Genomic DNA, 13,837 nt, shown 5'->3' with positions numbered 1-13,837 from the left:
TTATTCATCAACAGAAGTAGAAATGTGGCAGAAACAAAATGGCTGTGGCGTTTCAGAACCCTTGCATAATACGAGTAGTTGATCTATTAGCTATGTGTTTTTAATACCGTATCACAAAATTCGTCAGTTATCTGGGTAAAAAATTTGAATATTACTTTGAACTTAAAGCTTAATTTTTTCATAATGCCCTTTGCCTATATCTGTTTTGTCACCTTTAAAACAGTCGAAAAGGGCGACTTTGATATTGATTAGTTTCTTTTTTGCTCTTTTGGATTCCGAAGCAGCCCTCTTGTATTAAAAACTGGTTTTAAATAAATATTAAAAAAAAGGCATTTAAATTTTTTTTTTGGCTTCCTTATAGAATATATCTCACGTAGGCTAAGGCTGAACTGCTGCTTTTTTATTGCTTTTGGCTGCTCTTTTGGATATTATTCATTTTTTTGGGAGGGGGGATTTATTCCAAATTATAAACTCATAAACACCTAATAGCAGTCAAATTATAAACTGCATCTAAAAGGAGTAAATCTATCAAATTGAAAAATACATGCTGATTACTTCACATGAGAACACTTCAATTACAATGAAAGAAAAAACACTTAATGGTTTATTCGGTATGAAGAAAAATGAAATGCAGCTATTTAGGTAAAAAATGAAAAGCTCATCCGTTTTAAATTTAATTAAATGAAATAATATGGAGACTGAAGTAGCTCCAGGAAGATGTTGAGATTTTCTTCCTAGTAAAATGTTAGGACACTTAGTCTTTGACAGTCTTATGACCTCAGGGTACCAGATGTTGCAACGTTCTTACGTATATACATTGGTTTAAAAAATTCGATCACCCCACAAATGATTACCAAAAATATTCACAAATATAACAAATGTAACATTTGGAATATTATAACACTTTTTTCAAAGGTTTGAAGAAAAGTAAAAAAGGCTAAATACCCCTAACTACACTTGATTTCCGAATGTTTACAAAAATTACCAAATTTAAGAAAGTCAGAACAATAAGTCACCTGTGGTCAAAATACTCAAAGACTCCTCTTTGATCCCCATCCAGGCTTAAAGCTTCTGCTAAGGTCATATCCAAGGAAATCTCCAAAGAGTTTTTTTTTAAAACAGCTTTCAAGTGTAGTTAGGGGTATTTAGCCTTTTTTACTTTTCTTCAAGGCTTTGAAAAAATTGTTATAATATTCCAAATGTTACATTTGTTATATTTGTGAATATTTTTGGTAATTATTTGTGGGGTGATCGAATTTTTTAAACCACTGTATATACGTAAGAACGTTGCAACATCTGGTACCCTGAGGTCATAAGACTGTCAAAGACTCCTCCTTGAACCTCCCAAACTGACAGCTTTTATTATCACCTGACCTTTTAATGTAACTTGGACACTGTACCAAGGGCACCATTGTCACTCGAGCGCAACGTTAGGTTGGGATGTCGATATCGCTTTCGTCACGCCAATTCATCCTAGTGTGAATCTGCCAGGTACTTATGAATGAATGTTTTCAAAGCAAACCCGTTTCATCAATAATAAAACGGGTTGGACGCATATGTTCCTTTCCCTTTGGACGATAAAACTATCACTTAAACATAATAACTCCCTATGCCCCCCCCTGGATACCCTCTTGATATGATACCGTCTCTGCTTTAAATAAAAAAAAATTAACTTGTTGGCATCCCTGCTTAAAAAAAACGAGGTATTATCATTTAAACATGATAGCTCACTGCCCCCCCCCCTTTCTAGAGACCGCCTTGATAGGATGCCGTCTCTGCTTTAAATAAAAAAAAATAACTTTTTGGCATCCCCGCTTTCAATAAAAAATTTCGAGAAATTGTCATGTAAATGTCATACCTCCCAACCCCCCTCCTCTGGATACCACCTTGATAGGATACCGTCTCAGCTTTTCATTAGAAAAACTGTTTACTTAATAATTAACTATGTCACTATATGGTTGAAACAAACACGCAAAATAACGTTAAACAGCTAAGTGTTTCTCGAACAAAAAATTTCAGGGTATGAGTGAAGCGGTACAAAGACAACAACAAAAATGTCGAAATTATTCAGATATACCTCAAATTATTGAAAAACTGAGTCATAGATTTGCCTTGGCATTCAATAACATCCAAATAATCTAAGAATCTAATCTAAAAGGGAGCACACCCAAAAGCCAAATTAGGCCGGTAGCCTATGAGAAATCGCAAAATACCCAAGACAATGAACAAGTCCCAAAGGGGGACCCTGGGTCTATCAAAATATTTCAATGGGTTCCCAGGGAATTTGATATCATTTTCTTCTGTCTCCACTTTAAATAAAAAAAAAGTATCTTTTTGGCATCCCTGCTTTCAATAAAAAACAATGAGGTATTATCATTTTAAAACGATAGCCCCCTATCCCCCGACTATATGTAATAATTTAAAATTTATTTCTGAATCATATTTTGGAGGTGATTTTTGGGGGTAACTTGCGTTTCAATCTTCAATTCTCTAACCTTGTACATAGCTTAGTTTATAGCTAAATTTTGTCTCAATACAAGGTTTTTTTTTGGGGGGGGGGGGTAAAGTATTTCAGAAAGAAGATTATATTTTCTATCAGGCGTTCAACAGTTGAGCATTAAACATTAAGGAAATCTTATCTAAAAACAGCAAAAGAAAAAAAATCCGCGAACTTACGATTCAGCTGTAGAAACAAACTGTCCGCTGTCAATTTCAAAATCCAACTGAAGGCTGAAGCTGTATAGTAGTAAATGCGTTCTATAGTTCGATTCATCTTGAAAATAAAATTCTTGACTACGAATGATGTTTGAAATAGCGATTGGGAAACTGCATTTGAAATGATTTAAACTCATTTCATAAAGACGATACTTTTTTGTCAACATATGAACTGTGTATATTGTAATGTTTGCAATTGCATATTGCATCTGTCTGCTTTTTATGTAAAGTAACAAAAGAGACTAAAATTAACGAACAAGAGAGCAGTGAAGTATTATGGTATGCAAAGTAATATTTGGCAGGGAAAGTTACTGGTGATAAATCGCTAAGGGTGGCACCGTGATTGCATGATTTTCGGGGATTCGTGGAACCAAATTTTTTTTTCAGGGTGACGCATAGATTTTTCGGGAAACAACCGAAAATTCGGGGATAGCACAGGCCCTGTTTAATTTTTAATCAGGGAAATCGAAATACTAAACCATACGAGAAGGAAAAGCTCGGACTTTGCGGTTGACGCAATAAAGAGTTGCAGCAAAATTAATTTAAAGTCAACCGAATGCCGCAGCCTCTTCTGGCGGCGGCGCACCTGTGGTACGCCAGAGGCGTTGCGAAACTTTGGTGGCGGTCAACCGGCCCTCTCGTTGGCAGCGTTCGGTCGATTCGCTGGCGCGACGCCGGGGTCTATATGTGTCTGTGTGTTTTTTTGTCTACCTCACTCTCTAAGCCTGTTTTGTGTCTGGGCGGGTGTTTGCTAGTTCCAGTGTCTATCTTTGTCGGTTTAAATGTCTGAATTTATGTTTTGGTAAGCGTTTTTGTCTCTCTCTTTCTGTTTCTGTGTATCTTGGTGGGTGTTTGCTTGTCCGAGTACCTGTCTTTGTGGGTTTGCATATCTGACTCTGTGTGTTTGTCTGTGTTTTTTTTCTCTCTCACTCTCTAGGCCTGTGTGCCAGGGTGGCTGTTTTTTTGTGTGTTTGTCTCTGTGTGTTTGTCTGTGTTTTTTTTTCTCTCTCACTCTATAGGCCTGTGTGTCAGGGTGGCTGTTTGCTAGTCCCAGTGCCTGTTTTTTCTGTTTTTATGTCATAATCTATGTATTTGTAGTTTTTTGTCTCTCTCACTCTCTTTGCCTGTGTGTCTGGGAGGGTATTTTCTTGTCCCATTTTCTGTCTTTGTTTGTATATCTGAATCTGTGTTTTTGTCTCTCTCACTTTCTGTGCATGTGCGTCTGGGTGGGTGTTTGCTTGTCTAAAGTTCTGTCTTTGTCTGTTTGTATGTCTGAATCTTTGTGTTAAAGTGCTTTTTTACTAATTTTAATACCCAGTCATCAATTAAAATATTTGGAATTTATCAAGTACCTGAGTTTTTTCTATGCAAAAGTGTTTCTTAATAATTTTTTATACTCCTTCATCGATTAAAAGACTTTGAATTTACCAAGTAGTTGAGCTTGTTCTAGGCAAAAGTGTTTTCTTATCACTTTTTAATGCTCAGTCATCAATTAAAAGACATGGAATTTACCAAGTAGAGTTTGTTCTCTGCAAAAGTGCTTTTTTATGAACTTTTAATACTCAGCCATCAATTAAAATACTTGAAATTTATCAAGTAGCTGAGTTTATTGTATGCAAAAGTGTTTCTTATTAATGTTTCATACTCATTTACCAATTAAAAGACTTTGAACTTACCAAGTAGTTGAGTTTGTTCTATGCAAAAGTGTTTTTTTATTAATTTTTTATGCTCAGTCATCAATTAAGAGACTTGGAACTTACCAAATAGTTTAGTTTGTTCTATGCAAATTAATTTTTGATGCTCATTCATCGATTAAAAGACTTGGAATTTACCAAGTAGTTGAGTTTGTTCTATGCAAAAGTGTTTTCTTATTAATCTTTAATGCTCAATCATCAATTAAGAGACTTGGAATTTACCAAGTAGTTGAGTTTGTTCTATGCAAAAGTACTTTCTTACTAATTCTTGATACTCAGCATCAATTAAAAGATTTGGAATTTATCAAGTAGCTGAGTTTGTTATATGCAAAAGTGTTTTCTTATTAATTTTTTATTCTCAGTCATGAATTGAATGACATGGAATTTATAAAGTAGTTGAGTTTTTTCTATGCAAAAGTGTTTTCTTATTAATTTTTGATACTCAGTCATCAATTGAATGACTTAGAATTTACCAAGTAGTTGAGTTTGTTATATGCAAATGTTTTTTCTTATTAATTTTTGATGCTCAGTCATAAATAAAGAGACTTGGAATTTATAAAGTAGTTGAGTTTTTTCTATGCAAAAGTGTTTTATTATTAATTTTTAAACGCTCAGTCATCAATTAGAATGACTTAATAATTGGCAACTAGTTAAGTTTTGTCAAATCAAGACGACTTTTTTTATTAATTTTTGATACTCAACCACCTATCAAAAGATTTAGAGCCTATCAAGCACTTGAATTTATCTTATTCAAAAGTACTTTTTATTAATTTTTGATACGCAGTCATGAATTAAAAGACTTGGAATTTAAATAGTAGTTGAATTTGTTCTATACAAAAGTACTTTTTAATTAATTCTTTTATTGGTACTCTGTCAGTATCTAAAACTTTCCAAATTTATCAACTCCTTCAGTTTAGTTAAGTCAAACACTCTAAGCGTTTGACTTGCTCGTGTACCCCAAAAATGATAGAAACAAAACAGAGTAATGCATAAAATATTTTTATTGAAATAACGACATGTAGAATATTACTATAAAATATGTTACATACATTATTATTAAACATTATTAATATCATTGATCAACTTCGGATATTTAAATAATGCATCATGTTCGCTCTTGCTAGTGTAGCTATTCTCTTCTCTTAGTTCGTGACCAGTAGAATAATCATTAATCCATTTTGAGTCATACACAATGTTTACCATGGTGTCACCTAGATGTTCAATATGCATTTTGACATTGATTTTATGGGGTTCATTGACTATGTCTGTTGATATACGATCAAAGGTAGTAACAGTGTTCACATGCTCTTTGTTTACCATTAATTCATCATTATACACCGTTGTTATATTGTAAGCTAATGCCGTTTTTATTCTGCTGTCGATTGCACTGTCTACTACCACATTATTTTTACATAGTTAACAGTTCCGGCACGTCGACAATATAAGGTTTATGATGTTACTGCAGCAGTATGCCTTTCTTCTTTTGACCTTCCGTTGAATAATAATACCTAAAAGCTGGTTATAGGTGTTCGTGGTACTTAGCCACCAGTGTTATACCGGTAGGCCACAACGCTACTGGCGTGGTAATATACGGGTGTCACCACTTATTTGAGGAGAAAGCCCCGGCCCCAAATTATAATGTGATACCCGTGTCTACCACACCGTTTCTGTAAATATCGGGTTTGGTACTAAACTATTTACAGTATACCCTGTCCCAGGGTATGATAACGCGATCGAGTGGGTAACGTATTACAGCAAGCACTAGCAAGAATATGACCCTTTTCATCAACTATTATTGTTATTTTGGCATTCTCTTTCAGCATTATCATCTCTGGAAATGACACTCTCGCATATCCACCATCATAAGAGCTGAACTTTTTTGGTACTCCAAAGAAATTTAATCTCTTACTCTCCTGACAATCCACGCATGCTTTTCAGATGAGATCTCCACTAGTACTTGTTTCATAATTCAAATATTTATCTTTATCAACATTCAGTGCAAAGATGACTTTATCATGTGCAAACACAATCTTCGAATATTTCATCTTCTTTTTTTCAAATATGATGCAAGTGTTTATCCTTCAAATTTACAAAAATTACCGATTACAATACATACAATAAACTAGGTAGTGTCGATAACCAGTCGTGGAGTACCACTGGGACAGCCGCGTAGTTTCGATGAGCTGCCATAAAGTATCATTGGTACAGCTGAATAAACACAATAAAGAAAAAAAATAAAGTTGAAATGTATTTATCCAAAATATTCTTGTCCAAAAAGAACAAAAATTGTTTTTCTAATAGTAAAAATCACGACTAACATATCTATATCATTCTGATTTTGTATTTCGAAAATAGTCAATGTGAATTTTATTTGTTTTAAGTATATTTCATGTCATTTTGAGACATGTAAAAAAAATCTAAATTTCTACGTTAAAAAAATAAAATTTAAAAAAATTGAGCTTCAAAAAAGTTTTGAAAAATGAGGGGAGGGGCTAAACAGTGGGGGAGGGTATTGGGGCGCTTGGAGGTGGGGTCATGGATGACTAATGGCTGCCGTATCATTACCTAAAATGTATACTACTTTTTGTAAGAATTATTTTTAGTACATCCAATAGTACACCTGCTATGAGCGTCTTCAAATCCATAATTACCTAACTTATTGATCTCTAAGGATTTTACCGGGTTTCTAAGGATTGTTTTGCATTTCAATATTAAAATTCTTTTCTTGGTGCCTACGACTTTATTACTTTCAACTTTATTCACACTCCAATACTAAACAATATATTATATTAGTTGCACTGCTCACTTTGTACTTGTGCGTTATAGCGACCACAGCCGATATGTGAAGTTATGTCAATCAAATCAATCGACTTGCGACGGATGGATATATTCTAGTCATATTCTGACATTTATATAATATTGCATTGGAGTAATCATTCCTTCAGACTTACCTTTAGTTGGTAAGTGATTGAAATTTCAACTCTTTGCCGGTTTCATTAAATCCAAATATACAAAAATATTGTTATTATGGTCATTTGGATTTATCATGATATTCATGTCCTGAGTTAAGACGCTTCAGACCATTTGAATGCCATGCTTTACTGGGCGAATAACATAACTTGGATCATTGACCTACATTAATACACGTAGCAAAAGGGGATGGTTGCTATGACTTCACAGCTATGGTATCATGCAAGTACTAATGATGAATAAATTATGTATAGTTTATATCTATTGACAGGGTTTAGTCCCTTAGGGATCCTTCCTCCGTATAGTATACTATTTTGGTCGGAATATATTGCGTTCTAGTCTCTTTATACGATGTATCTTTAGTAGTAATAGGGTCTATACTACTTATAGGAAGAATTTTTTGGGAATGACATGATTTTTTTTTCAGGTACTCTTGAAGAGGTATAAATTTAAATTAAACAAAACTATTAATGGCAGGTTTAAACATCGATAAAAGGTTTCTACAGCATACAAATTGCAAGCCGAATTATTGATTTTTATAGAAAAAACGGTAAAGATATAAAAAAAATCCACAAAAAAGACTATGCCAACAAAAAAACGACAAGAAATTAATTTTAAAACCTACTCCACAAAAAAAAAATTAAAGAAGAGTAAAGAGCTCTATTAAGCCAAAAACGAGCAGAAATAAAATCAAATAATCTTTCACGCGTAAATTACCACAAATCACCATCAATAAAGAAATGAAACCCAAAGCGAACAGAAATTACAGTAAATAACCGATGAAACTCAAAACGAGCAAAAATTAACCTGACTAGGGCTGACAACCCACCCCTATCCTTTCTCAAGACCAGAACATAGTTTGCAGTTTACTAAAAAAAAATTACCGTGGATTGTCAGTTTAATATACACATACTGATATTCATTCCGTAAAGTTTCAATAATTTCTTATTTATTAAATTCTAAAAATTGAAAACAATTAAACCGTATTTTTTTTCAGTAAAGTGCAAATTATGGTCTGGTCTTGAGAAGGCATGGGGGTCGTCAGCCCAACGCACGTGATTTTTCATCATTTTTAGTTTTAATCAACTATTTTTTTTTATTTCTGCTTGTTTTGGGTTTCATTTATTTATTGATAGTAATTTGTGGCAGTTTTACACTTGGAAGATAATTTGACTTTATTTCTGCACATTTTTGGTTTAATGAAGCTCTTTAATTTTTTTTTGAAAAACTTGTTTTGTGGAAATAAATTTTAAACTAATATTAATAAAATGCTACTTAGCTAAAATGAATGTTATTAGACAGGTAATAACATTATAATTACACAGAAACACAAGTAATAACAGAAAAAACTCACCAATACATGAGATTCCGTTAGTAAAGAAATCACCACTACATTCACATGAATAAGAAGTTACACCTTCAACTTTACAGAGGGCTGATTTATCGCCATTCTCAGTACAGGGGTTGGGTATGCAGGGATCTAAAGACGATAAATGCAGAAACATAAAACAATCAATATACACTAAAAGGAAGCAAACACTAGGGCAAATGCAATCACCGATATGCAATTGCCCTCATGTCCCAGCTTATGAATAAGAATTTTTCTTAGGAAGCAAATTATTTTCCACTTTTCAGGGCCGAGACCTTGTATACAGACATGATTAATCTGTAATTTAGGTATTTAATAAAATTGTAAGGTTTAGATTGGGCAATTACATAGTAGGAAGTCGTTTGGCAGAGAAATATAAATAGGGAGTTTTACGGGTCCTGTACAAGAAACAGAGCCAGGACTGGGTTTGAGTTGTCTCTGTTATTTCCATAACTGTAATTTGGCTGAAAATACATTTCAACAAATTCTTTGAAATTTACTTAAAACATATTACAATTGAAGTTGGTTAAAATTGGACATATGACGATGAAGTGGTATTGGTATATGAGTCAGACTCATTTGAAAATGAAAATTTTAAAGAAATTGATTGTCATTAGATAACTAAACTTAATTAAATGTTGTTTTATAGATTATTGTTATAGTATTGGCTAATAATTTGCAATTTTGTCACAATTATCATGAGCAATATTTGAATCTTCAAATGTAAGAACGATTTTCTTATTCCCAACCTAGAACAGGTGTATGGTGCTAAGATATTTCACTGGGGTATTCAAGATAGGCAGTACCTATGCGTACCCTCATTACAGTTTCAAAATTGTTAACTATAAGATAATAATAGATAGTAAAGTCACTAATCAGTACAGTATTCTGAGTATGATTTTTCATCTAGTAGTGATAAAAAACTAAGTTGACCTCTTTAGTCCGCCATTGCTGCTTGTATATATGGCCAATCTGGCTCTTAGATAATATTTGAATATTAAATTTTCTTTTGAATATTTTGTAGTAACTTGTAGTAAATTGTAGTAGTATAGTAAAAGTATTTTGTAGCAAAAGTAGCTATTATTGATGTAATTCTTGTCTATCTATTGATATGTAGCCAAAACCCCCTCTCCTCAAATCCTAGGCAAGAATTCTATATGGAGGGGGTCATTCTAAAGTCCCAAAAATAAAATTTTCAGATCATAGTTTTTACTAAATTTGTTTTTTTTTATAATATAGTTTTTTTTATAAAAACTTTATAATATAGTTTTTGAATCATAAAACCATTTATTATGAATCTCATTAATCATAAATTGTTTTTCTGAGGTACTCTTTGAATTATAAAACAAAGTATCCTTACCTAAGAATTGTATTTATTCTTGAGCTTAAGGTTGTTTCCAATTAATGTTTCTGAGTTAGCCTCTAAATCACAAAAACAAAATATTGTTACTTAGTGAACGTTATTTAAGATGAAATGGTAATATCTGATTTAGCTGAAAATTATTTAGCTTAAGGTTATGTTCAATTATAGTTTTTCTGAGATATTTTCTGAATCACAAAACATCTTTTCCATTTGAATAATATTTAAGCTGAAATTGTTCTATCTAATTTAGATGGAAGTCATGTTTTATATTTTGCTCCAGGTTGTCTTTTGAGACTTATAATTTTGATATTATAATTTTCTGAGACAGTTTCTGAAAAACAAAAACAAAATATGTTTACCTCCATTATTTAAGGTTAACCTGTAATGTTTGATTTAGCTGAAAATTGTATTTATTATGAGTATCAAGTTAACTTTCAATTGTTGCTTCATTAGTTAAGTTCTGAATCACAAAATTGTAGTTCGTGATTCAGAAATTATAGGTTGTTGTAAATTCTAGTTTTTTTTATAAAGCTTCTGAATCAGAAATTTTTTTTTAGCTATTTTGGGTGATAATTAGAGACTGTTTCACTTCTCTTTGCTAATTTCTGAAATATCCTACAGAAAAATCTAAAATAATGAAACTTATTGTCAAATTTATTCGTTGAGTTGAGAATTCGTTGAGTATTTTGTTTTCATTAGGATTTGGTAAATATCAACGTAAGAAATTTTAGAAATGAACAAGGGAAGAAACACTAAAACTGTGAATTTAATAAAGAAATAGAGAATGTTAATACTACCGAAATCACTGATAAACAGGAAATGGCTGATGAATTCGGAAAATATTTCACGAACATAGGCGCGAGTATTAAGGAAGACGTAGCTAAAAAGTCTAGAAGACATCTGTTAAAGTCCTTTATTGATAATCGAGGCGAAGGGCACAGTTTTTCGTTCGAGAAGTGCACAGCAAAGGAGATTGAGAGCACAGTGAAAGGACTGAAGTCCAATTCTGCCGGAATAGATGGACTTAATCTTAGGGCTGTAAATGCTATCCTAGTTCATATATTACCTTGTCTAACTGACTTAATAAATCTATCACTCCAGACCGGCGAATTCCCTAGTGGTCTTAAACTAGCAAAGGTAATACCATTGTATAAAGGGGGAAGAAACAAGAACTATCGAATTGGCGACCGATATCGTTATTGCCTACTTTTTCTAAAATCTATGAAAAGATAATTCACAGGAGACTTTATGAATATTTGGATAAACTAGGAATATTGTGTGACAGCCACTTTGGATTCCGCAGTAAACATTCTACTAGCCATGCTGTTCATCATCTTCTGGATGTAATCAATGGAGCTCTAGAAAAAGGTCTTATTCCTTTAACAATCTTTGTTGACTTCAAAAAAGCCTTCGACACTGTGGATTTTGAGTTGCTGCTGTGTCGCCTATCTAGTCTGGGGATAAAAGATGTTTGCTTGGATTGGTTTAAATCATACTTGTATGGAAGGTCAACTAAAGTAATGATAGATGACATCGTTAGCGGGGTCTATCCTGTAAAATGTGGAGTTCCTCAGGGCTCAGTCCTTGGTCCATTACTCTTTCTCGTATACATAGATACTCTGAGGTTCTACATGCCTGAAGCAACTGTTACAGAATTTGCAGATGATACTGCTTTGACGATTTCTGCACAGTCACTGGAAGAACTAGTGGATAAAGCAAACCAAACGCTGGAAAACCTTTTGGTGTTTACCTCCTTGAGTTACCTTGCTGTTAATACTTCTAAGACAAATTATATGATTTTTAGTCGGGTAGGAAAAATTGTAAATAGTGCTTCAGTAGTATTTGATAATTTGTCGCTTTCACAGGTTTTTGAAAATAAATATTTAGGATTTTATGTTGATAATAATTTGAGTTGGAAGAAACACATAAATATGATTTCTTCTAAACTTGCACGAGATCTTGGAGTGATGCGGCGTTTGAAACACGTGTTACCCTTAAGTGTTTTATGAAATATATATCATACTGTTTTTCATCCTTTTATTGTTTATGGCTGCTGTATTTATGCATCTAATTTTACTTCAAATATTAAAAGACTGCAGATTCTTCAGAATAAGGCACTACGAGTACTGGGTGAGTTTGTTCAGTATGAGCATATGCGTGAATCTTTTATTAGTTTTAGAATTTTAAATATTCATCAGATCAGGGACCATCAGGCGGGAGTGTTTACTTACCAGGTGCTTAATAGATTATCTCCAGAATATTTTAGAGATTTTTTTAAGTTTAATTCTGATTATCATCATCATAGGACTAGAGGTCGTGGAAGCTTAGTCTCAGAAGTAAGGAGTACGAGTCGATCTAGTTTTGAAATTAGAAATTTTGCAGTTAATTTGTGGAATGGTTTCCCGGGGAGCATTAGGGAGTCATAAAGCCAGTTTAATTTAAAAATTAGATTAAAAAAGTTTTTGTTGGGTGGGAATTAATTTTTTTTTTTTTTTTTTTTTTAATGTTAAATTGTAATTAAGTTTTAAATGAAAATTTTAACAAAATGTTAAATTGAGTTAATTTGTATTTAATGGTATGAAAAGAGTAGAAAGAGGGAATGAGTTTTGGTTTATGATAAAAGATTGTGTGACGCTGCTCAAGTCACAATAGTGGCTTAATAAACGTCATACGTTCTTACCATTTCTACGTTTGTTGATAATGTTATTAAAAAAATGTTTTTTAAGTGCCAGTTAAGTATTATGTATTATTAGTTGAAAATAAAAGTCAAGTCAAGTCAAAAAAAAAAAATATAAATGCGTTCTGAAACGACACTGGCTGTAAACAATATTCGGCAAAAGCAAAGAAAACGAATAAAAAAAAAATAAACGAGGGTGATTTTCATAGAACAGAAAAAAGAACAAAACAGAACACAAAGAAAAAAGCGCTCAGCTACAAATTTTTTTTATTGTTGGGACATAAGTTTTCAATCGACAAATATTTTAAGTCTTAAAATAAAAATTAATATGATTCTGTTTTAGTCTTCCACAATTTTGAATACCTTTATCGTCTAGTTCTTTTTGACGACGCAACCCAAGTAATATTTTACCGTAATTGGTTCACCCCAACCTTTTTGGGAGCATATAGAAATTAAACAATACACACATAAGAAACTCGCTTTAAACAGAGATACTAGGGATATTTTATAAGCCCTACTTGTGATAATCTAATAAAAAGAAATTCAGCTTACATTCCTACTCATTTTATAACAAATTCAATTACCTGTCTTAATACCAATTAGATCAGTAAAAAGATTGCGTTAGTCGCTAGGGAAAGAATTAATTCTTTCCCTATTATCTATTCTTTGTTATCTATTTCCCTATTATCTATTATCTTTCCCCAATCTATTCTTTGAATGGTCCTTCTTTTCCTTTTGTTATGTTTTTTTTTCTTTCCATACAGTTTCTGGGTTCCATTAAGTTTTTTTTAAAAAGCTGGTGTTTTCCTTCTTATTTATAACTTTTTTTTTTTTTTTTTTTTTAGAGCTGAAGACAGCTTAGCAGAAGTCTCTGCCCAAATATTTGCTTTATCTCCGCTTGTTATTTTTTTTCACTGGCTTAAAGTCATCCTCGTGGTTTCGTGCATATACTCTCTCCCTCCCTCTCTCTCTCTCTCTGAAGAGCTGAAGACAGCTTAGCAGAAGTCTCTGCCCAAATATTTGCTTTATCTCCGCTTGTTATTTTTTTT

At 32.7% G+C, this 13,837-nt stretch overlaps 1 protein-coding gene across 4 annotated transcripts in view; it reads right to left on the bottom strand.

The window, feature by feature from the left end:
• The window catches only part of LOC148951547 (carbonic anhydrase 2-like), a 172,201-nt gene that overhangs the window by 50,925 nt on the left and 107,439 nt on the right, over positions 1-13,837 (bottom strand). For all 4 annotated transcript variants that reach the window (XM_089091101.1, XM_089091105.1, XM_089091102.1 and 1 more), the window contains one exon: positions 8,734-8,859. In XM_089091101.1, the coding sequence (XP_088947227.1) occupies positions 8,734-8,859 (126 nt within the window). The remainder of the gene's footprint in view (positions 1-8,733; positions 8,860-13,837) is intronic.

The sequence above is a fragment of the Artemia sp. Qi Xiang Cuo genome, chromosome 6 (assembly GCF_049724085.1).
Source record: "Artemia sp. Qi Xiang Cuo chromosome 6, ASM4972408v1, whole genome shotgun sequence".
Taxonomy (NCBI): Eukaryota; Metazoa; Arthropoda; class Branchiopoda; order Anostraca; family Artemiidae; genus Artemia; species Artemia sp. Qi Xiang Cuo.
The sequence above is the reverse complement of the archived record's forward strand: the minus strand, read 5'-3'. Positions and strand labels throughout refer to the sequence as shown.